Source organism: Coregonus lavaretus (genome assembly GCF_964263955.1).
Source record: "Coregonus lavaretus genome assembly, chromosome: 13".
Taxonomy (NCBI): Eukaryota; Metazoa; Chordata; class Actinopteri; order Salmoniformes; family Salmonidae; genus Coregonus; species Coregonus lavaretus.
The window spans coordinates 45985197-46010008 of NC_140000.1; the positions used below are offsets into that span (position 1 = coordinate 45985197).

The 24812-nt window shown below is 44.4% G+C and overlaps 1 protein-coding gene across 1 annotated transcript in view; it reads right to left on the reverse strand.

The window, feature by feature from the left end:
* LOC311140052 (uncharacterized protein) overlaps positions 1-24812 on the reverse strand; it is a 49707-nt gene that overhangs the window by 12788 nt on the left and 12107 nt on the right. The window contains exons 5-19 of the mRNA XM_084175019.1: positions 24372-24498; positions 23850-24015; positions 23421-23749; positions 14835-14974; positions 14094-14144; positions 13428-13554; positions 12905-13070; positions 12479-12804; positions 12188-12312; positions 11390-11486; positions 11031-11118; positions 10787-10917; positions 10074-10225; positions 8068-9963; positions 542-958 (exon numbers count right to left, since the gene is read on the reverse strand). Of these exons, the coding sequence (XP_084031145.1) occupies positions 542-958; positions 8068-9963; positions 10074-10225; positions 10787-10917; positions 11031-11118; positions 11390-11486; positions 12188-12312; positions 12479-12804; positions 12905-13070; positions 13428-13554; positions 14094-14144; positions 14835-14974; positions 23421-23749; positions 23850-24015; positions 24372-24498 (4338 nt within the window). The remainder of the gene's footprint in view (positions 1-541; positions 959-8067; positions 9964-10073; positions 10226-10786; positions 10918-11030; positions 11119-11389; positions 11487-12187; positions 12313-12478; positions 12805-12904; positions 13071-13427; positions 13555-14093; positions 14145-14834; positions 14975-23420; positions 23750-23849; positions 24016-24371; positions 24499-24812) is intronic.

Here is a 24812-nt window from a genome sequence, read left to right on the forward strand (position 1 = left end):
CATCAAATTCATATTTTTGCAATATTACAAACTTCTGGTTCGTTGTGAACAGCTTTACTGTTGTTAAGCCCTTACAGGTAAAGATACACAGCTATACTACATCTTTAATATGCAAATGCACTTATCATTCATCATTTTAATACATTTTCTTTCTTAATATTTATATATATATATTTTAATGAAGTTCGCGATCAAGCTTTCCATTAACTTACTGCTCAATCCTGACAAAGGCAAGTCATTGGAGAAGGCACTTGTTTTTTTATTTGGTGTCCCTCCTTTGAGCTGTTGGAACACTGTACAGTGACTCAGGAGGAGATCTAGTGATGCTTGTTGTGGTAGTTAGTGGACGAGAGAAGGCACCTGTCGAGGGAGAGAACACCCGAGATAGGTTGCTTGCTGAGGGGGAGAGTGTGCTAGAAGAATTGCTTGACGTGGAGGGGGAAGCACGTGACCCAAGAGACAGATTCCAACATCTGTCAAATGTAATACTTCCCCCCAAAAAACAAATCCTCCTCCAAATATGGTATTTTACAGTTAATACCGTCAATGGCACTCACACACACAAAGTCGAGTATGAGGATGTGTGATAAGGTGTGCTCAATGAGGATGAACGAGATAGTGGGTGAGAGGTTCTGCTGGCTGAGGGAGTGGGAGTAGTGGTCGTTGAGAGGGTGTGAGGCCGAGATAGGGTGCCAGTTGGAAGGAAAAGTGTGCGAGAGGGGGTGCTGGCTGAGGGAGTGTATAGGAGAGGGGGTGGGGGGTTGGGGAGCCAGTCTATGAGAGGCGGTGCTGGCTGGGGGAGCGAGTCTACGAGAGACTGTGCTGGCTGGGGTAGTGAATGTATAAGAGGGGGTACTGGCTGGGGTAGTGAATGTATAAGAGGGGGTACTGGCTGGGGTAGTGAGCGTACGAGAGGGGGTACTGGCTGGGGTAGTGAGTGTAGGAGAGGGGGTGCTGGCTGGGGTAGTGAGTGTAGGAGAGGGTGTACTGGCTGGGGTAATGAGTGTATAAGAGGGGGTGCTGGCTCGGCAAGCGAGTCTACAAGAGTCTGTGCTGGCTGTGGGAGCGAGTCTATGAGAGGCTGTGCTGGCTGTGGTAGTGAATGTATAAGAGGGGGTACTGGCTGGGGTAGTGAGTGTAGGAGAGGGGGTACTGGCTAGGGTAGTGAGTTTATAAGAGGGGGTACTGGCTGGGGTAGGAAATGTATAAGAGGGGGTACTGGCTGGGGTAGTGAGCGTAGGAGAGGGTGTAATGGCTGGGGTAGTGAGTGAGGGAGAGGGGGTACAGGCTGGGGTAATGAGTGTATAAGAGGGGGTGCTGGCTCGGGGAGCGAGTCTACGAGAGGCTGTGCTGGCTGGGGTAGGGAGTCTATAAGAGGGTGTACTGGCTGGGGTATTGAGCGTACGAGAGGGGGTACTGGCTGGGGTAGTGAGTGTGTGAGAGAGGTTTGCAAATGAGGGAGTGAAATCTGGGCCTAGGCTGGTATCCACCAATTGAGAACTTGGGTCTGGCATTATGAGGACTGGAGATTGACTGGATATCAATGGGGCCTGGGCAGGTTTTGGGAGAGACTGATGGACTAAACGTAAAGTGGGATGAGAATTGGTTGGATTTGAGGAAGTGGTGGCTGCAGTTTTAGATGGATTCAAAGTGGTTGGAACTCTCTTCGATGGGGTAGCAGCAGCTGTGGCTTGAATCCGGTTGGATGTTGGGGTTAAGGAGTAGCCTACACTAACCTCGGTCCCCGTGCTCAACTGCTATAAATTTGTAGAGAGAGGTTGAGATTATACTGTACTGATTTTACTTTCTTATAATGCTGTCTAACTTTCTCTACTCATTTCTCTACTCATCCGCAGCAAAATTGACTCTGGTAACCGCCTGCTGATCTCCAAAGCTTTACCCAGTCACAGGGATAACTCTTCAGTACCTGAAACTATAATTGTTTACTTTTTAACTCATAAGATCTTCCATCTGGTCAGAAATGTAAAGGCAGTGCATTATAAATCTATAACATTCGCATCGGTAAAATTAGGTGTTCTTTCCAAATGCATTCTCTCTAGAGGGTTGCTCTGCAGAGTTCCTCAGATGAGCACAATAATATTCTGGATCTTTTCCATCAAACTATGACTGGCTTCAGTGTGAAGAGTATTGAGAGGGTGCAGAATCGGATCCTGTGGGAGGTCTTTTCGTGGTAAGAATCCAAACTCCTCATGCCAAAAGAAATGTATTCTACCCAAGAAATATGTTCATATTGTCTGCGTTAATCTGCAAACAGATAACTGGTAAATGGTCCTTAGATTCTAGTAGCAAAAGAGCAGACACTTGCAAACGCTATGAGGTGACATGCCAATGAAGATACTGACAATTGAATCTGTTCCTTTCCCAAGGCAAGGAGATGTAATGAGAAAGACAAACACAGGGAAGGAGAATGAGAAGCAGCTCTTCCATGGAACAGACTCTAAACACGTGGACGCTATATGCCTGCAGAACATAGACTGGAGGATTGGTGGAACACAAGGAACGCTGTATGGGCAAGGTAAATTCTGCATTTCATGTGATATCTAATAATCTATAAGCATTGGTAGTCTATTTTTTGTTTTGAAATTTAGGGTGAAATTACCTTTATATGTATAAATAATTTGTATTTATAATTTTGGTTTTCAGATTAAATATCCACACAATTGTGAGACAATATAATAACCTTACTGTGAATGATTGGAGAATGGAACGTTTCCCCTTTGTAAGGTAATTCATGTTTTTATTTTGAAATGTGTCCTTTGTAGCTCAATTAATTGTATTAATTTTATAGTTTGACCACATAAGAATCAAAACTGCATCATTAAGGATTGTTTTGTTCTGCGTAAGTGTGATTAAATAAATGAACATCTACATACTTAAAATGTATTTGATATTATTGTAACACAGCCTTTGCATGGCACCTTGTGTCTACTCTGGACATGTACACATTTGGAACATATTAAAATCATTACATGGAAGAATCCCTCAACCTAATTGTAGATACACGTAGAGTATACAGTGAGGGAAAAAAGTATTTGATCCCCTGCTGATTTTGTACGTTTGCCCACTGACAAAGACATGATCAGTCTATAATTTTAATGGTAGGTTTATTTGAACAGTGAGAGACAGAATAACAAACAAAAAAATCCAGAAAAACGCATGTCAAAAATGTTATAAATTGATTTGCATTTTAATGAGGGAAATAAGTATTTGACCCCTCTGCAAAACATGATTTAATACTTGGTGGCAAAACCCTTGTTGGCAATCACAGAGGTCAGACGTTTCTTGTAGTTGGCCACCAGGTTTGCACACATCTCAGGAGGGATTTTGTCCCGCTCCTCTTTGCAGATCTTCTCCAAGTCATTAAGGTTTCGAGGCTGACGTTTGGCAACTCGAACATTCAGCTCCCTCCACAGATTTTCTATGGGATTAAGGTCTGGAGACTGGCTAGGCCACTCCAGGACCTTAATGTGCTTCTTCTTGAGCCACTCCTTTGTTGCCTTGGCCGTGTGTTTTGGGTCATTGTCATGCTGGAATACCCATCCACGACCCATTTTCAATGCCCTGGCTGAGGGAAGGAGGTTCTCACCCAAGATTTGACAGTACATGGCCCCCTCCATCGTCCCTTTGATGCGGTGAAGTTGTCCTGACCCTTAGCAGTAAAACACCCACAAAGCATAATGTTTCCACCTCGATGTTTGACGTGGGGATGGTGTTCTTGGGGTCATAGGCAGCATTCCTCCTCCTCCAAACACGGCGAGTTGAGTTGATGCCAAATAGCTCGATTTTGGTCTCATCTGACCACAACACTTTCACCCAGTTCTCCTCTGAATCGTTCAGATCTTCATTGGCAAACTTCAGACGGGCCTGTATATGACTTCAGACGGGCTGTAGACCACACTATTTACCAAGAGAGTTTTCATCTATATTTTTCATAGCTGTCTATTTACCACCACAAACCAATGCTGGCATTAAGATTGCACTGAATGAGTTGTACAAGGCCATTAATCAACAGGAAAACGCTCATCCAGATGCAGCGCTCCTAGTGGCCGGGGACTTTAATGCAGGGAAACTTAAATCCGTTCTACCTAATTTCTACCAGCATGTTAAATGTGCAACCAGAGGGAAAAAAAACTCTAGACCACCTTTACTCCACACACAGAGACGCATACAAAGCTCTCCCTCGCCCTCCATTTGGCAAATCTGACCATAACTCTATCCTCCTGATTCCTGCTTATAAACAAAAACTGAAGCAGGAAGCACCAGTGATTCGGTTAATAAAAAAGTGGTCAGATGACGCAGATGCTAAGCTACAGGACTGTTTTGCTAGCACAGACTGGAACATGTTCCGGGATTCTTCAGACAGCATTGAGGAGTACACCACATCAGTCACTGGCTTCATCAATAAGTGCATTGATGATGTCGTCCCCACAGTGACCGTACGTACATACCCCAACCAGAAGCCATGGATTACAGGAAACATCCGCACTGAGCTAAAGGGTAGAGCTGCCGCTTTCAAGGAACGGGACTCTAACCCGGACGCTTATAAGAAATCCCGCTATGACCTCCGACGAACCATCAAACAGGCAAAGAGTCAATACAGGTCTAAGATTGAATCATACTACACTGGCTCTGACGCTCGTCGGATGTGGCATGGCTTGAAAACTATTACAGACTACAAAGGGAAGCACAGCCGCGAGCTGCCCAGTGACACAAGCCTACCAGACGAGCTAAACCACTTCTATGCTCGCTTTGAGGCAAGCAACACTGAAGCATGCATGAGAGCACCAGCTGTTCCGGATGACTATGTGATCACGCTCTCCGTAGCCGATGTGAGTAAGACTTTTAAGCAGGTCAACATTCACAAGGCCGCAGGGCCAGACGGATTACCAGGACGTGTACTCCGAGCATGTGCTGACCAACTGGCAAGTGTCTTCACTGACATTTTCAACATGTCCCTGACTGAGTCTGTAATACCAACATGTTTCAAGCAGACCACCATAGTCCCCGTGCCCAAGAACTCTAAGATAACCTGCCTAAATGACTACCGACCCGTAGCACTGACGTCTGTAGCCATGAAGTGCTTTGAAAGACTGGTCATGGCTCACATCAACAGCATAATCCCAGAAACCCTAGACCCACTCCAATTTGCATACCGCCCCAACAGATCCACAGATGATGCAATCTCTATCGCACTCCACACTGCCCTTTCCCACCTGGACAAGAGGAACACCTACGTGAGAATGCTATTCATTGACTACAGCTCAGCATTCAACACCATAGTGCCCTCTAAGCTCATCACTAAGCTAAGGATCCTGGGACTAAACACCTCCCTCTGCAACTGGATCCTGGACTTCCTGACGGGCCGCCCCCAGGTGGTAAGGGTAGGTAACAACACATCTGCCACACTGATCCTCAACACGGGGGCCCCTCAGGGGTGCGTGCTCAGTCCCCTCCTGTACTCTCTGTTCACCCATGACTGCATGGCCAGGCACGACTCCAACACCATCATTAAGTTTGCCGACGACACAACAGTGGTAGGCCTGATCACCGACAACGATGAGACAGCCTATAGGGAGGAGGTCAGAGATCTGGCCGTGTGGTGCCAGGACAACAACCTCTCCCTCAACGTGACCAAGACAAAGGAGATGATTGTGGACTACAGGAAAAAAAAGAGGACTGAGCACGCCCCCATTCTCATCGACGGGGCTGTAGTGGAACAGGTTGAGAGCTTCAAGTTCCTTGGTGTCCACATCACCAACGAACTATCATGGTCCAAACACACCAAGACAGTCGTGAAGAGGGCACGACAAAGCCTATTCCCCCTCAGGAGACTAAAAAGATTTGGCATGGGTCCTCAGATCCTCAAAAAATTCTACAGCTGCACCATCGAGAGCATCCTGACTGGTTGCATCACCGCCTGGTATGGCAACTGCTTGGACTCTGACCGCAAGGCACTACAGAGGGTAGTGCGTACGGCCCAGTACATCACTGGGGCAAAGCTCCCTGCCATCCAGGACCTCTATACCAGGCGGTGTCAGAGGAAGGCCCTCAAAATTGTCAAAGACTCCAGCCACCCTAGTCATAGACTGTTCTCTCTGCTACCGCACGGCAAGCGGTACCGGAGTGCCAAGTCTAGGTCCAAAAGACTTCTCAACAGCTTCTACCCCCAAGCCATAAGACTCCTGAACAGCTAATCATGGCTACCCGGACTATTTGCACTGCCCCCCCACCCCATCCTTTTTACGCTGCTGCTACTCTGTTAAGTATTTATGCATAGTCACTTTAACTCTACCCACATGTACATATTACCTCAACTACCTCAACTAGCCGGTGCCCCCGCACATTGACTCTGCAACGGTACCCCCCTGTATATATAGCCTCCCTACTGTCACTTTATTTTACTGTATATATAGCCTCCCTACTGTCACTTTATTTTACTTCTGCTCTTTTTTTCTCAACACTTTTTTTGTTGTTTTATTCTTACTTTTTTTGTTTAAAATAAATGCACTGTTGGTTAAGGGCTGTAAGTAAGCATTTCACTGCAATGTCTGCACCTGTTGTATTCGGCGCATGTGACCAATAAAATTTGATTTGATTTATATGTGCTTTCTTGAGCAGGGGGACCTTGTGGGCACTGCAGGATTTCAGTCCTTCACGGCGTAGTGTGTTACCAATTGTTTCCTTGGAGACTATGGTCCCAGCTGCCTTGAGATCATTGACAAGATCCTCCCGTGTAGTTCTGGGCTGATTCCTCACCGTTCTCATGATCATTGCAACTCCACGAGGTGAGATCTTGCATGGAGCCCCAGGCCGAGGGAGATTGACCGTTCTTTTGTGTTTCTTCCATTTGCGAATAATCGCACCAACTGTTGTCACCTTCTCACCAAGCTGCTTGCCGATGGTCTTGTAGCCCATTCCAGCCGTGTGTAGGTCTACAATCTTCTCCTTGACATCCTTGGAGAGCTCTTTGGTCTTGGCCATGGTAGAGAGTTTGGAATCTGATTGATTGATTGCTTCTGTGGACAGGTGTCTTTTATACAGGTAACAAACTGATATTAGGAGCACTCCCTTTAAGAGTGTGCTCCTAATCTCAGCTCGTTACCTGTATTAAAGAAACCTGGGAGCCAGAAATCTTTCTGATTGAGAGGGGGTCAAATACTTATTTCCCTCATTAAAATGAAATCCATTTATAACATTTTTGACATGCGTTTTTCTTGATTTTTTGTTGTTGTTATTCTGTCTCTCACTGTTCAAATAAACCTACCATTAAAATTATAGACTGATCATTTCTTTTTCAGTGGGATCAAATACTTTTTTCCCTCACTGTAACTACCTCTGGAGCCAGATAACGCTTTCAATCAAGCCAGCCAATGTGGTGCCACTTGGATCACCTAATCAGTGGATTGGGCTGATAGTTTCTACACCAAGCTCAGTGACAGGTGATGAGTGTGGTGCCGTGATTGAACAAAACTATAACCTTCATATATACCTTATGCACCACAGGACCAAGGTTGCTTACTGTACCCTTTGGCAGTGTTTACACAGGCATCCCAATTCTGATCTGATTGGTCAAAAGAGCAATAAGTGGCAAAATAATCAGAATTGGGCTGCCTGTGTAAACATTCATAGTAGTTTCTGAATGCACCACTGCCTAAAATAAAATTGTAAGTTAGTGCTACTTATTTTAAGGGGTTTGCTTCCCTCTAGGGGTTATGTTGCTGAATTGCACCCCAATTCCGCTACATTACTCCTCACCAGCAGTCAAACAAATGTCACCAGTCAATGACTTTCTATTGGTCATTGAGTTTATTTAGTTGAAAACACATAAAACACGGAAATCTACCTCCTTTACAAAAGGTGTCAGCAGACCAGAAGTCCCAGAGTAAAGGAAACATGCTCATCATATTCCTTTTTTCTAGTTGAACATAATTATTGTGTGCTGTAAGAGTTGCAAGGATTTTACACACCAAGAATGCATATTTGTCATTCAGAATTTGAACACTTTCTTTCTAAACACTTCAAATTGTCACCAGGTTGATCTTTAACCACCAAATCGTTCAATTAACTCCTGCAGTCTAGATGATGTGATAGTAGTAGAAGATGTGTCAGAAGTAGTGTTAGATGTGGAGTGGGGAGACCCCGAGAGTGTGGAAGAGTCTGTGTAAGTGGGGGTGTATGATGAGTGAGAAAGTGTGTGATAAGGTGTGCTCAATGAGGAAGAACGGGATAGTGGGTGAGAGGTACTGCTGGCAGAGAGAGTGGTAGTAGCTCTTCCTGAGAGGGCGTGACCCTGAGAGGGTGTGTCAGTTGAACAGGAAAGTGTGCAAGAAGTGGTGCTGGCAGTGGTAGTGAGTGTGAGAAAGGGGTTGCTTGGTAGCCTAGTGAGTGTGCGAGAGGGGATGCTGGGTGGCCTAGTGAGTGTGCGAAAGGGGATGCTGGGTGGCCTAGTGAGTGTGCGAGAGGGGATGCTGGGTGGCCTAGTGAGTGTGCGAGAGGGGATGCTGGGTGGCCTAGTGAGTGTGCGAGAGGGGATGCTGGGTGGCCTAGTGAGTGTGCGAAAGGGGATGCTGGGTGGCCTAGTGGGTGTACGAGAGGCGGTACTGGCTGGGGTAGTGGGTGTAGGAGAGGGGGTACTGGCTGGGGTAGTGGGTGTACGAGAGGGAGTACTGGCTGGGGTAGTGGGTGTACGAGAGAGAGTACTGGCTGGGGTAGTGGGTGTAGGAGAGGGAGTACTGGCTGGGGTAGTGGGTGTACGAGAGGGGGTACTGGCTGGGGTAGTGAATGTACGAGAGGGGGTACTTGCTGGGGTACTGGGTGTATGAGAGGGGGTACTTGCTGGGGTAGAGGGTGTACGAGACAGGGTACTGACTGGGGTAGTGGGTGTACAAGAGGGGGTAGTGGGTGTACGAGAGGGGGTACTGGCTGGGGTAGTGGGTGTACGAAAGAGGGTACTGGCTGGGGTAGTGGGTGGACGAGAGGGGGTACTGGCTGGGGTAGTGATTGTATAAGAGGGGGTGCTGGCTGGGGTAGTGAGTGTATAAGAGGGGGTGCTGGCTGGGGTAGTGGGTGTACGAGAGGGGGTACTGGCTAGGGTAGTGAATGTACGAGAGGGGGTACTTGCTGGGGTACTGGGTGTATGAGAGGGGGTACTTGCTGGGGTAGAGGGTGTACGAGACAGGGTACTGACTGGGGTAGTGGGTGTACGAGAGGGGGTACTGGCTGGGGTAGAGGGTGTACGAGAGGGGGTACTGGCTGCGGTAGAGGGTGTACGAGACGGGGTACTGACTGGGGTAGTGGGTGTACGAGAGGGGGTACTGGCTAGGGTAATGAGTTTATGAGAGAGGTTGCTGAATGAGGGAGTGTAAGACCAATTAGCTTGGCCTAGGGTGGTATCCACCAATTGAGAACTTGGGGCTGGCTTCATGAGGACTGCAGATTGACTCAATCCCAATGGGGTTTTGGCAGGTTTTGGGAGACTTGAACGGGGAAGAGAATCGGTTGGATTAGAGGAAGTGGTGGCAGCTTGAGATGGACTCAAAGTGGAAGTCGATGGAACTCGAGAGTATGACAGCGTAGCAGCAGCTGCTGCTTGAATCCGTTTGGATGTTGGGTATTGGACAATGGAAGAGGATTGGATAGAGACAGTCTTGGGTGGAGCTGGAGCCGAAGAGGACCAGTGCATGACGCCATCATCGTATTTGATTAGGAACTCAGGGTACACCTGGTGCCTTTCAAACACTACATATATGGATGGGTCCAGGACATTGTCCACACAGCTGTCATAGAAAGTCGGGCTTCCCTCGCCTTTTGGAGGGGGACGACGGAGGTCCGAGTTCCCCCGTGTGTAGTCACCAACAAGCACCCGACAAGCAAACATTGACCTCACTCCTGAGTGGCTGGTGAAGCTGTGTGAGTACTCGGCATCCCTGGCAAAGTAACTCCCTAAAACAAACAGAGAAGATCATCAGTAAAACAAAATGACAGACTATAGTGAGATCATGACTGCTTCTAAAATCTGACTACACTTCTGACAGATGGTTAACATGAGGTACCTTCGCCATACACAGTTCCGTTGGTTCCACACAGCCTCCAGTCGAAGTTCTCTCTACAAATGGCTTCTATGTGTTTTGGATCCGTTCCGTGGAAGAGATGTAGCTCCTTGCTGTTTTTACCTCCATTGTTTTTCTTCATTAAATCTCTTTTCCTGAGAAATGACCATTAGCTGCTGTTAAGAATGCTATTTTCGGATGGTTATTCCCTATTGGAATTTGCCTCTAGGTACCATATGTAAGGCCAGAGGTCAACTTAAACAGCTCTCAGTAACTGGTATCTGGGCCCCTGAGCCATAAAATCGGCCATGGGGGTCTTTAAGCGATTAAGACGTTTCAAATGTATAGTCTATTCAACCCCAAGGTCTCCGCATTGATTTAATGCTTTGGCACCTGGCACGGAAGGATGAAACAGCGAACAGATAAAGCAAGAGTAATTAGGTCAGCCCTCCCCTCTGGAGGGGGAGAGATTTGCCTGCGGACCTCTTACAGGAACGTGTCTGTCTTTCCATATGCATGTCTATGTCTCTCTGTCTAATAAATCTTTAAATATAGGAGCTGTTCACCTTATATTTTGTATCTAGCATTTCTACACACCTTGACCAGGTTTTCAATTCCTAACACTGCCTACCTATAATCGCATTCAAGCCAGGGTTTACTAAGCATTTTTGGAAGTAACATGCTAGGATTGTGAGTGAGAGTTGATGTAAACATACCACTGGAAGACTTCCCAGAGGTCCCTGTTTTGGACCCTCTCGATGCTAGTGATTTGGAAGCCCCTCATGGTCTTGTTGAAAAGTTCCTGGACCTTCTGATAGTCCCTGTCAAAACTCAGAAGAGTGACTGTCTGCAGGAGGGGAAAATTAAATGGTTCTCACAGCTGAAACCAAATGAAAGGCAATGTTAAACAGTAGACTTCCCTGCAAGCCAGAGCAGTAGAATCCCATGTAAACATGTCACCTTGTATCCAATGTCAGGTATGGCAGACTTGTCCCAAAATCCAGGAACAGCTCTGAAATTCTGAGAGCGGTTGCGCGGTCCATTTCTCCTGAAATGACATATGAAAAATAAGCTATATACAACACCAAGAAAAAAGCAGCTCAGTTGAAAAGCTCTATTAGTTCTCAACTTAAATATGCAAGTCATACTCAACTAAATAAATCCCTCTATTGTTTGAGATACAAAACCACATTTTATGGTCTATCCTAAATAGTTATGATTATAAGTAATCTATTAGGTAAATATAGAAATGTAATAAAATAAATGGTTCGATACAGAACATAGTACCCATCCTCAGTCCATTCCCTTTCATATATTACCTGCTTCTTGCAGCTTGAGTGTCTGCAGTTGAAACAAAGACAGGACGTCGTCTGACCATCCTTATAGTGCCATATGTTTTGTTTTTTTGAGTCATGTCTGTAATTACAAGAATAACTATTTTAACCAGCATCCTTACAGCTACTGTTCCACATCGCTAATATCTAGGCTACCTGCCGCTGATTTTAGTACTAGAATTTGAGGGGTGTATAAGAGTAGCCTTTTTTACCCTAACTGTAACTTGTGCTGAGCGCTTGTGTTACACCCCTGAAAAAGGGGAGAAATAATCACGAAAGTGACGCAGTTTTGTTTCCTCACTCAAAACCTTTAGTATAATCCTTTTACAAAAATACCACATTTTACAGAACAACAGATCTACAGGAACCAGAGTTTTGTAGGGTACAAAGCTTATTCAAATCACAATAGCATAAACTGTAATTCACTAAAACATATACAAATGTTTCAATATAACTGTCAAACACAAAGTAGCTTTAGCTAAGTAACCCATAACTACATTTATCAACCATGTCAACAAAGTATCCGAAACACATTATACAAATAACCCCAAATATATTATTAACAACGCACATGTTCATTCACAATTAGCATAAAATGGCAACTACTCTCAGTACGAAGCTATATCGCTGCAACCAAGCAGGTTTCACTCACACATGCACCTAATAACTCTCTTCAACTTAACTCTAACTTACTCAAGATGTTACTAACACATACCTTAAACTCTCTTGACATGTTAGCAAGTTATTACATTCAAATTAACTCGTTTTATATCAATAACGTACCTGAAAAAGGGGAGAAATAATCACGAAAGTGACGCAGTTTTGTTTCCTCAATCAAAACCTTTAGTATAATGAGGAAAAAGACCGCGATTTCCCCAGGAAGTTGGATGGAGACCAGAGCAATCGATCTCAGGCTCATAGATTAAGAGCATTTAGTAGATCACAGATTAACACTTTTACCCTTAAATTAGGCACCACAAAGTAAAGTAGTCAATATAACGTTTACACATTCCTCTTACAATATTTACCCTTTGACTCTTGACGGATTTTAAACACATTTATGAATTTTATCAATCTCTATGAACTAGTACTGGATGCATGATCTTTTTAACCTTAGATATTTTAAGATCCTTACATACCATGAACTTACTAATACTTTTTAGTGTATAACAGGCTATGAATATGTCCTTTAACCTGTCACACTTGTAACTAAAATATATTATTATTACCGTAGGTTGCACATGAGAGCTGTTTTTCACAACAGTTTGAGATGTGTTACCTCTGAAACTCAGCTCATAAGACTGCTGGCCTGCAGTGAACTTTACCACAGCACTTTGATCCTCCTGGTACCTTTTCTCAAGGTATTCACTGGTGATGGATGACAATCTGTGCATCTCTTTCTGTGATTTATAGAAAAAAAATAACAGTTTACTCTCTCCAACACCAAATTTGTTGGTCCTTGTAACTCATCAGCCTGTTTGAGTGTTTCACACCACTTACGATGGATGCGTACTGGACCCATTGGCCGTACTCGTCCTCCCAGAACCACGCCCACTCTGTGGTGAGTATGTATGTGGGCTGGGTCACAGAGGAAACTGTGGAGAGACGGTGAACTTCACTGAATCCACGGGTCATGGAGTCGAAATGCACACACTCAGATCCATCACTGTGATGAAATAAGAGAATGTCAATGGTTAAAAAAAATGGGTATATTGTACCTTATTCACAGTTTGACATACTTTGTCTAGTTAAAGGTAGACTCAGCCAAATGACGTTGCCACGAGCAGCACCACAGATATTGAGATGCAAGACAGTCACACACAGCACTATATCTGCGCATGTGCACGGGTTCGCTTCACGCTGTTACAGCGTGGTAGCCACGGGACCAAAACAGCAGGAAGTTGAGTCTTGCGCTTCAATGCTCTTAGTTATTGCGGAAATTGACCCACTATGCTGTTCACTTTGTGCATATACGTCATATCGCTGAGTCTATCTTTAAGTATGACATAACAACATACTGTACCTGTGTATCTTAGAAGGGTCACAGAAGTCTCTCTCGATCGCTTCGTTTTCTGGCAGTGCTGACCAAGTCTGTCCATCCTTCACTTCCCACTTGTAGGGCATGTTAAAGTGGACTCTCCAGCATTTCTCTGAAAGTCATACGTTTGCAGTAAGATGTGATACAGTGGGGAAAAAAAGTATTTAGTCAGCCACCAATTGTGCAAGTTCTCCCACTTAAAAAGATGAGAGAGGCCTGTAATTTTCATCATAGGTACACGTCAACTATGACAGACAAAATGAGCATTTTTTTTCCAGAAAATCACATTGTACAAATCATAGTTGACGTGTACCTATGATGAAAATTACAGGCCTCTCTCATCTTTTTAAGTGGGAGAACTTGCACAATTGGTGGCTGACTAAATACTTTTTTTCCCCACTGTATGTTGTTGAGTATCATTGTTGCACCTGGGTGCCAGCCTGATTTGTCCCTGAATTGTGGTTTCACAAGGTTTGTATTGTGTATCTACTGACAACCTTGAAAGTTATAAACTCATATTCAGCCGGCTGCCATAGCTTCTGCCTGAGTAAAAATTTGTCAAAGCCATTGCAGGTGTTCTGCCAAAGCAAACATGGGAAAGCTATCCTCCAGACCCTCTGCCACACACAATATCTCCCTCGTTAAATGTACCTCCTTGTTTGCAGTCCCCCTTGACAAAGAACAGGCAGATCTCATTCCTCACTGTAAATAAACAAACAAACATTTAGTTACATGAAATCAAAGTTGGCAACAGGGTTGGGGTCAATACCATTTCAATTCCAGTCAATTCATAAAGTAAACCAAATATCAATTCCACATTTTCCTCACTAGCTAGGTTTCCATCTGAACTATATGGACATTTTCCCCACCAGAGATACGTTTCCATCAAATTGACTGGTTGCGGATAAAAGGCTGTGCGTGATGACGTAGTGCATATAAAGATTATGTACCGAATGAAAAATGTTGCGTTATATAGCGAATGTGCCCACTCTGGTATTGGCATGTGCGCTCTAGCCAACAGCTCGCAGATACAGTGTGGGTATAGCCTACATGATGAGATTATTATGGACAAAAGAGCAAGATAATTTTTATTTGTCAAACGGCAGCCAAGCATTGATGATTGTCATGTTGACAGGACAGGAGGAACCTTTACTGTGCAGGAGTTGACTCTGAATTAGATGGTCCTTACTGTCTCTGATGGTCTCTCAACGGCCTCAGGTGACACGTACTTAACCCCCAACTTCCAGCTCCCCTCGAACAGCAACACTTTCCTCACTGCAGCCTGCCTGGGTTGTTATGTAGGGATTTAGCTGGCTCGGAATTCAGCGACCAGGATGTGGAAGCCGGACATCTGAGCAGCAATCTCAGCGGAGCCTCCAAAATGTTACACCCCTGAAAAAGGGGAGAAATAATCACGAAAGTGACGCAGTTTTGTTTCCTCACTCAAAACCTTTAGTATAATCCTTTTACAAAAATACCACATTTTACAGAACAACAGATCTACAGGAACCAGAGTTTTGTAGGGTACAAAGCTTATTCAAATCACAATAGCATAAACTGTAATTCACTAAAACATATACAAATGTTTCAATATAACTGTCAAACACAAAGTAGCTTTAGCTAAGTAACCCATAACTACATTTATCAACCATGTCAACAAAGTATCCGAAACACATTATACAAATAACCCCAAATATATTATTAACAACGCACATGTTCATTCACAATTAGCATAAAATGGCAACTACTCTAAGTACGAAGCTATATCGCTGCAACCAAGCAGGTTTCACTCACACATGCACCTAATAACTCTCTTCAACTTAACTCTAACTTACTCAAGATGTTACTAACACATACCTTAAACTCTCTTGACATGTTAGCAAGTTATTACATTCAAATTAACTCGTTTTATATCAATAACGTACCTGAAAAAGGGGAGAAATAATCACGAAAGTGACGCAGTTTTGTTTCCTCACTCAAAACCTTTAGTATAATGAGGAAAAAGACCGCGATTTCCCCAGGAAGTTGGATGGAGACCAGAGCAATCGATCTCAGGCTCATAGATTAAGAGCATTTAGTAGATCACAGATTAACACTTTTACCCTTAAATTTGGCACCACAAAGTAAAGTAGTCAATATAACGTTTACACATTCCTCTTACAATATTTACCCTTTGACTCTTGACGGATTTTAAACACATTTATGAATTTTATCAATCTCTATGAACTAGTACTGGATGCATGATCTTTTTAACCTTAGATATTATAAGATCCTTACATACCATGAACTTACTAATACGTTTTAGTGTATAACAGGCTATGAATATGTCCTTTAACCTGTCACACTCTCCCCGACAAAATAAATGTTGTCCCAACATTACCAACATTGTCTTCTTAAACAGTCTATAAGCACTGGACGTAGAAAATCCTCTTCTGTAAACTAGTCCTTGAGCAGAGGTCAAAGTTCACAGTTCAAATAGAACCAAGAAGTTATATTCACAGTCCATATCTGTTGACCAGCTGTATAAACAGTCCATAAGCAGTCTTTTCTCATACTATTGTCAACAGTCCATCAGTTTTAATGATCTATATGCATAGTCTGCTAATTGTCTCGTGAAAGTCTGTGAAATCAGTCAGTAGTCCATGGTCAAACATGTCAACTCTGTCTGTGGCCTCAAGTTTGCTGAAGTCCATACATGTAGGGTGGCTGAAGGTAATATCGCTGTAGTGATGGCAGCCATGGAACCAGTCCTGGTGCAGGGTAGACAGGGAACAACTGTGGCTGTGGCTGGATACTGTAGCAGGAAGGGATACCAAGCTGATCATAGGTGATACGTCTTGGAGGGTGTCTCTCTCTTTGTGGCAGCTGGTAAGCTGGTTCCTCCGGTTCAGCAGCAGCAGTTAATGAAGGAAAGGCACTTAGTGGACGATCATCAGGCACATTTTCAGCAGGCAAGTTCATCTCCTCAGCAGGCAGTTCTTTAACTGTTGTTTTCTCCTCCAGCTGATTTTCAACAAGAGGCTGTGCTGGTAGCGTATCAGGAACTGGCACCGCAACTGTCTGTTTCACTGGTGGGGGCCTGTTTTCCGACTCTCTCGCTGGTTCAGCATACCTCTCAGGTACTGTAGGAGATGTGGGGACCTGTAGCGGCTCATGATGAAGGTCATATTCATCCCCGCTGTCTTCATCAGAATCTAGAGGCTGTGATCCAGGCTGATGTCTCTTTTTCTTACTTTTGTCATCTTTAGTCATTTCTGGTTGTCTCTCAAAAGGTAAGTAGTCACAGGACATGAGCAGGTTTCTGTGCAGGACCCGGGAGCGTCCCCTACCCTTTTCTGGTCTCAACTCATAAATCGGCAGGTCTGAACCCATTTGTCTCACTACTGTGTGAATTTGATCTTCCCAATAGTTACGGAGTTTGCCTGGTCCTCCTCTTGGTGTCAGGTTTTTAATCAGAACTCGCTCGCCAGGCTGTAGCACTGAACTCCTAACTTTAGTGTCATAGTACTTCTTACTTCTTTCAGCAGCTTTCTGAGCATTTTCATTTGCAATGGCGTATGCTTCTTCCATTCCTCGTTTCCAGTTCTCCACGTAGTCTCGCTGGTTACTGGAACCTGCCTCTGTGCACAATCCAAAGAACATATCAACTGGAAGCCTGGGTGCTCTCCCAAACAGAAGATAAAATGGTGAATAGCCAGTCACTTCGCAACGGGTGCAGTTATAGGCATAAACCAGTTTGTTTAGAGACTCCTTCCAGTTTGACTTTTGTGTCTCAGTTAGTGTCTTTAGCATTTGCAACAATGTTCTGTTCATTCGTTCCACTTGACCGTTCCCCATCGGGTGGTAGGGTGTTGTTCTGGACCCCGCCATGCCACTGAGTTTCTTTAACTGATGGAACAACTGATTTTCGAATTCTCCCCCTTGGTCATGGTGGATGCGGGAGGGGAACCCAAACTTCAGGGCAAAGTCATTGAAGATGAGATTTGCAGCAGTTTTTCCTGACTTTGATGTGGTGGCGTAGGCTTGAGTGTAACGTGTAAAATGATCAACAATCACGAGGATGTACTCATATCCCCCTTTGCATCTGTCGAGATGGAGGAAATCTATACATACCAGTTCAAATGGCTGTGTTGTCACAATGTTTGTCAGAGGAGCTCTTGTTTCATGGCCTGGCTTTTTCTGCTTGACACAGCTACAAGTTTTAGTCACATAGTGCTCGATGTCAGATTGCATATAAGGCCAGAAGAAGCGGTCACGTACTAGTGATACAGTGCGGTCAGTACCTTGGTGTCCCATGTTATTGTGCAACTCTTCCATCACTTTACCTTTGTACAGCTCTGGTAGAACTAACTGCTTGCGGGCTGTAGTGATTCTGTAAAGAATACCATCACTGTCGATTGTCAATTTGTCCCATTCTCTGAATAGGCATTTTGTCTTTGGACTGAATTCCTTTTGCTCTTTAACTGGCGGTTTGGAACCAGACAGCTTGAAATCGAGCACAGGACGGATGACCGGATCAGACTCTTGTGCCTCTCTTATCCCCTCTTTTGGGATCGAGCTGATTGTTGCTGTAGTTGTCTCACCTTCAGCTGATACTGACATAGATGCAGCTGAAATTGACCAAGGCACAAAAGGCTCTTTCTGTACCTCTACTGCTTGTATCGTGGCGGCAATGGTGTCTGGTGGAAGCTCCTCAGAACATTCTCTCATCAGTGACTCTACATCCAGTGGCATCCTCGACAAAGCATCTGCATCACCGTTCTCTCTGCCTGGCCTGTACTTTATTGTAAAGTGGAAATCAGCCAATTCTGCAACCCACCTGGAAGTGGTTGCGTTCAGTTTTGCAGTAGACAGAATGTAGCTGAGCGGGTTGTTATCGCTGTATACAGTGAAGGTCGGCGCATAGTACAAATAATCATGGAACTTATCAGTGATTGCCCATTTTAGAGCTAGAAATTCTAGCTTGCCAGAGTGGTAGTGATAGTTCTTCTCAGCTGCTGTTAAGGTTCGAGAGCCATAAGCAATGACCCTAAGCTTCCCATCTTGCTCTTGATAAAGAACTGCTCCCAAGCCTTGGTGTGACGCATCAGTGTGTACAACAAATGGCTGAGTGAAGTCAGGGAAACCTAAGACTGGTGGGTGAAGCAGACACTCAATCAGCTGTTCAAGTGCCTGTTGATGCTGGTCAGTCCACAGGATTGGCTTGTTTGAGGGCACCACATGACTTACTTTCTTTGTTTTTGCTTTCCGTGGGTGGTCAGGTATTTTCTCTGAATCTGCTTTCAGGAGGTCATACAGACAGCTGGCCCTCCTAGAAAAGTCTTTGATGTACTGTCTGTAGTAAGTGAGTAAACCAAGCATTTTTCTGAGCTGGCCCACAGTCTGTGGTCTGATCTCTTTCAATGCTCTTACTGCTTCAAAATCGGCTGGGTCAACTTTGCTGCCGTCTGCAGACACTATTCTGCCCAAATAACGGACCTGGGGTTTAAAGAGATCACACTTACTTGGCTTGAGTTTGATGCCATACTCTCTGAGACGCTGCAAAACCTTTTGCACATCATTCACATGGCTGTCGAAAGTTTTACTGAAAACTAGCGTGTCGTCCAGATAAGGAATGCAGATGTTGTCCCGGAGCCCTTCCAAACATTCCTCCATACAACGCTGAAAAGCTGCAGGAGCGTTCATGAGGCCGAATGGCATACGTATCCACTCATAGAGTCCCCATGGGGTCACAAATGCTGTCAGTGATCTGCTTTCTTCAGAGATGAACCCTTGGTGATATGCTTTTCCCTGATCTAAAAGGGAGAACCAGGAATTACCACCTAAACTGTCCATGATGTCCTGGACCCGAGGGATGGGCTGGCGGTCGGGATGTGTCTTTCTGTTCAGGTCTCTGTAATCTATACACAACCGGAGGGTCCCGTCCTTCTTCCTAACGCAAACGACAGGTGAAGAATATGAAGAGTTTGACTTCCTAACCCAACCCTGGGCTATGAGGTCATGAAGGTAACCCTTCATCTCCTGATACAGTGGCCTGGGCACTGACATGTATGTGCGCTTGACTGGTTCAGAGTCCTTTAGAGAAATAGTCATTTTCAATCGTTCAATGCAGCCAATGTCATTGTCTGATCTGGAGAAGGAGTGACACTCTTCTCTAAGCATTTTCCTAACAACCTCTCTCTGTTCTTCGGTTAGGTGACTTAAACCTACTGGTGGATCCCACTGTTCAGTAGCAGTACATGGAGTTTGAACACTAGTGTGATTCACTGTGGCTGGGGTGACAGCTTTTTCAAAGACTTGGGCAGGTAACACAGTCATAATGGTTTGTACTGTACCGATTATGGTGCGTCCTAGCAGGGCAATGTCGTGGTCAGTGGGGTTAGAGACATCAAGCATGACAACTGGAAAAACACCTTTCTTAACTCTGACTAGTGTGTCAAAGAACTCAAGTTCATCTGGCCACTGCGGGTTCAGGTCTGGCTGGAAAAGCATTGTCATGTCATCTTTGAAAGGCTGGGAAGCTACCCGGCACTCAATCTGAATGCTACTGTGTTTTGGTACAGCAACCTTCTCTTTCTTGGTTTTCACTGCGTATTCATCTGTCTGTTCTGCGCTAACAGCCTGTATAAAAGCCCTCACCTTATTTCTTTTGAGGCTTGGGAAAGCTTTTTTCACTGTACTGTACCGTTTAGTCTTTTTGGTCATTGTCAGGATGTGCTCAATAACATTGAAACCTATGATGGGATGAGATAGGTGACAGCCTTTCATTACCAGCACTGGGATGATCAGTTCCTTCGTTTGGTCAGTTTCAGAGGCTAACCGAAAAGTTGTTTCAATCCATCCCAGGTACGGCATTTCAGTCCCATTTGCTGCCGTCAATCTTAGATCATCAGGTGAGTCCAGAATTTCTGAAACATCCCTCAGCCTTGCGTTTGGGAGAGATTCCGCTTTCCATAGTTCATCAATGACCGATACCTGAGAGCCTGTGTCCCATAGAGCTTGGAGGTGGTGGCGATTCAGGTGACACTCAACAAGGCACTGTCTACCGACTAGCGAGGTGACCTTATGGGGGTGGCAACCTTGAGCTAGGGATGGTAAAGAGTGGGCATTTTCTTCTGTACAGGAAAGCTTTTCACAGGTAGAGTCAATTTTCAGGTGAGTGCATTTTTCTTTATGTTTAGTCCAATGTTGGTTTTGACATCCTTTGGAACAGTACAGTGTCTCTTTACATGATGAACATTGTTTCAGGTTCTCAAATGAATCTTCTCTGGCACAATTTGCACATTTCTGGGACTTTTTGGTAGCTACGGTTAACACTTGTCCCTCAGCGGTAACCCTTCCCCGTTTAAAGGGGCCCCTTTGGATGGTCTGACTCCCCGGATTTTACACCCAGCTTGGAAATGTTCTCCACTCCCACATCGGAAGCAGTGTGTGCAGCGTGCATCTGTTCTGGCCTGCTGGCAGACAAAACACCTCCTTGGAGCTTGAGCAGAGCGGTTGGTATACAGGTTAGGTGCATATTGATACTGCGCAGGGTCAGGTGCTTGGGGCTGACTGTAGTTGCTGTAATACTGCTGCTGGGAAACAGGTGGCTGGGGGTCCCTATCTGGCCTCTTAACTGAAAGTGGGGCATGGGCATAAGGCGATGACTGAAACATAGGCTGCTGTAATGTCTCCTTAATCTGAGCAATCTCTGCACTGAGACCTTTTAGGGAAGCTACACCTGTCTTAAGTTCAGCTAACTCTGTTAACAGTTCTGCGGGTATCTTAGCTTTGGCTTCCTTCACAGAACACTTTGCAGATGGCGTATCTTCTAACTGAACTACACTTACAGTTGTAGCAGGCTGTGGGGCATTAAAACGCTTTTTGTTTCGTCTTTCTATCTCATTAGCACAAGCAATGTTAAGCTTCTCTAGCAAAACCTCATCTGATGTTTCGCTATCAAGCAGGAGAGGCTGCATGTCTATCCTGATACTGTCACTCTGGAGACCTGTAAGGACTGTGTGTAAACACATGCGCTGGACTAGGGCAGGGTCATACTTAAGCCCTGATTCTGACTCCTGGGACGCAAATAGTACTTTCTGCCTCAAATCTAAGACGCGCATCAGGAAGCTTTGAGGGGTCTCCTTGCTATGCTGTGCTTCTGAAGCTAGCTGTTTGTAAAGCTCTGTTGCACTCTTCTCTTGGAAGTGGGAACGCAGGATGCATCGAAGTGTGGGAAGAGTTAGCTGGGGTTTACCTTCCAAGTAGCTGCGTAGCTGTGAGCCTGGAGAAATAGCCCTGATTACTGTCTACTATTTCTACCTCAGGATAGCCTCTGTTAAGTCCATTCTCAATCTGATGGGCAAGGCTGGAAAAAGTCAGTTTATCTTTCTGGCCCGGTTCACCTATCTGACCAGAAATTTTTAACTCTTTGCGCCAGTATGAGCCAGACTGTGCACTGGGTGAGAGCTGCATGCTCCTCTGAAGATGGGCAGGGGGTTGGGGCTGGCGCAGAGAATCACTGGCTTGGTCTGCAGTACTCTGCTCAGTTCCCACCCCTTGTTGTGGGATTACAGTTCTCAGTCCCTCTATTATGTGATGTGTTCTGGCTGTTTCAATATCATGGTCAGTTTGCCCTGTCTTGCTATCTATGCCACTGATCATCTCTGTCATTTTGTCTTTAAGTAACAATAATTCCGACATGCCGCCATCTTCTAACTCTGCAACTTCCTCTCTTTCAAGGAACATCATAATGTGAGTCATCAGTGATATGCGGGATTTGTCTTGAACATCTCTTCTCTGTTCGCCTGATATGTCAAGGAAATCACATACGTCTAGTAACTTGTCTTTAGTCAGGGTGTGCAATTCTCCTACTACCTCTTCCTGTAGTTCTTCCAAGGCGGTTGTCATGTTGACAGGACAGGAGGAACCTTTACTGTGCAGGAGTTGACTCTGAATTAGATGGTCCTTACTGTCTCTGATGGTCTCTCAACGGCCTCAGGTGACACGTACTTAACCCCCAACTTCCAGCTCCCCTCGAACAGCAACACTTTCCTCACTGCAGCCTGCCTGGGTTGTTATGTAGGGATTTAGCTGGCTCGGAATTCAGCGACCAGGATGTGGAAGCCGGACATCTGAGCAGCAATCTCAGCGGAGCCTCCAAAATGTTACACCCCTGAAAAAGGGGAGAAATAATCACGAAAGTGACGCAGTTTTGTTTCCTCACTCAAAACCTTTAGTATAATCCTTTTACAAAAATACCACATTTTACAGAACAACAGATCTACAGGAACCAGAGTTTTGTAGGGTACAAAGCTTATTCAAATCACAATAGCATAAACTGTAATTCACTAAAACATATACAAATGTTTCAATATAACTGTCAAACACAAAGTAGCTTTAGCTAAGTAACCCATAACTACATTTATCAACCATGTCAACAAAGTATCCGAAACACATTATACAAATAACCCCAAATATATTATTAACAACGCACATGTTCATTCACAATTAGCATAAAATGGCAACTACTCTCAGTACGAAGCTATATCGCTGCAACCAAGCAGGTTTCACTCACACATGCACCTAATAACTCTCTTCAACTTAACTCTAACTTACTCAAGATGTTACTAACACATACCTTAAACTCTCTTGACATGTTAGCAAGTTATTACATTCAAATTAACTCGTTTTATATCAATAACGTACCTGAAAAAGGGGAGAAATAATCACGAAAGTGATGCAGTTTTGTTTCCTCACTCAAAACCTTTAGTATAATGAGGAAAAAGACCGCGATTTCCCCAGGAAGTTGGATGGAGACCAGAGCAATCGATCTCAGGCTCATAGATTAAGAGCATTTAGTAGATCACAGATTAACACTTTTACCCTTAAATTAGGCACCACAAAGTAAAGTAGTCAATATAACGTTTACACATTCCTCTTACAATATTTACCCTTTGACTCTTGACGGATTTTAAACACATTTATGAATTTTATCAATCTCTATGAACTAGTACTGGATGCATGATCTTTTTAACCTTAGATATTTTAAGATCCTTACATACCATGAACTTACTAATACTTTTTAGTGTATAACAGGCTATGAATATGTCCTTTAACCTGTCACACTTGTAACTAAAATATATTATTATTACCGTAGGTTGCACATGAGAGCTGTTTTTCACAACAGTTTGAGATGTGTTACCTCTGAAACTCAGCTCATAAGACTGCTGGCCTGCAGTGAACTTTACCACAGCACTTTGATCCTCCTGGTACCTTTTCTCAAGGTATTCACTGGTGATGGATGACAATCTGTGCATCTCTTTCTGTGATTTATAGAAAAAAAATAACAGTTTACTCTCTCCAACACCAAATTTGTTGGTCCTTGTAACTCATCAGCCTGTTTGAGTGTTTCACACCACTTACGATGGATGCGTACTGGACCCATTGGCCGTACTCGTCCTCCCAGAACCACGCCCACTCTGTGGTGAGTATGTATGTGGGCTGGGTCACAGAGGAAACTGTGGAGAGACGGTGAACTTCACTGAATCCACGGGTCATGGAGTCGAAATGCACACACTCAGATCCATCACTGTGATGAAATAAGAGAATGTCAATGGTTAAAAAAATGGGTATATTGTACCTTATTCACAGTTTGACATACTTTGTCTAGTTAAAGGTAGACTCAGCCAAATGACGTTGCCACGAGCAGCACCACAGATATTGAGATGCAAGACAGTCACACACAGCACTATATCTGCGCATGTGCACGGGTTCGCTTCACGCTGTTACAGCGTGGTAGCCACGGGACCAAAACAGCAGGAAGTTGAGTCTTGCGCTTCAATGCTCTTAGTTATTGCGGAAATTGACCCACTATGCTGTTCACTTTGTGCATATACGTCATATCGCTGAGTCTATCTTTAAGTATGACATAACAACATACTGTACCTGTGTATCTTAGAAGGGTCACAGAAGTCTCTCTCGATCGCTTCGTTTTCTGGCAGTGCTGACCAAGTCTGTCCATCCTTCACTTCCCACTTGTAGGGCATGTTAAAGTGGACTCTCCAGCATTTCTCTGAAAGTCATACGTTTGCAGTAAGATGTGATACAGTGGGGAAAAAAAGTATTTAGTCAGCCACCAATTGTGCAAGTTCTCCCACTTAAAAAGATGAGAGAGGCCTGTAATTTTCATCATAGGTACACGTCAACTATGACAGACAAAATGAGCATTTTTTTTCCAGAAAATCACATTGTACAAATCATAGTTGACGTGTACCTATGATGAAAATTACAGGCCTCTCTCATCTTTTTAAGTGGGAGAACTTGCACAATTGGTGGCTGACAAAATACTTTTTTTCCCCACTGTATGTTGTTGAGTATCATTGTTGC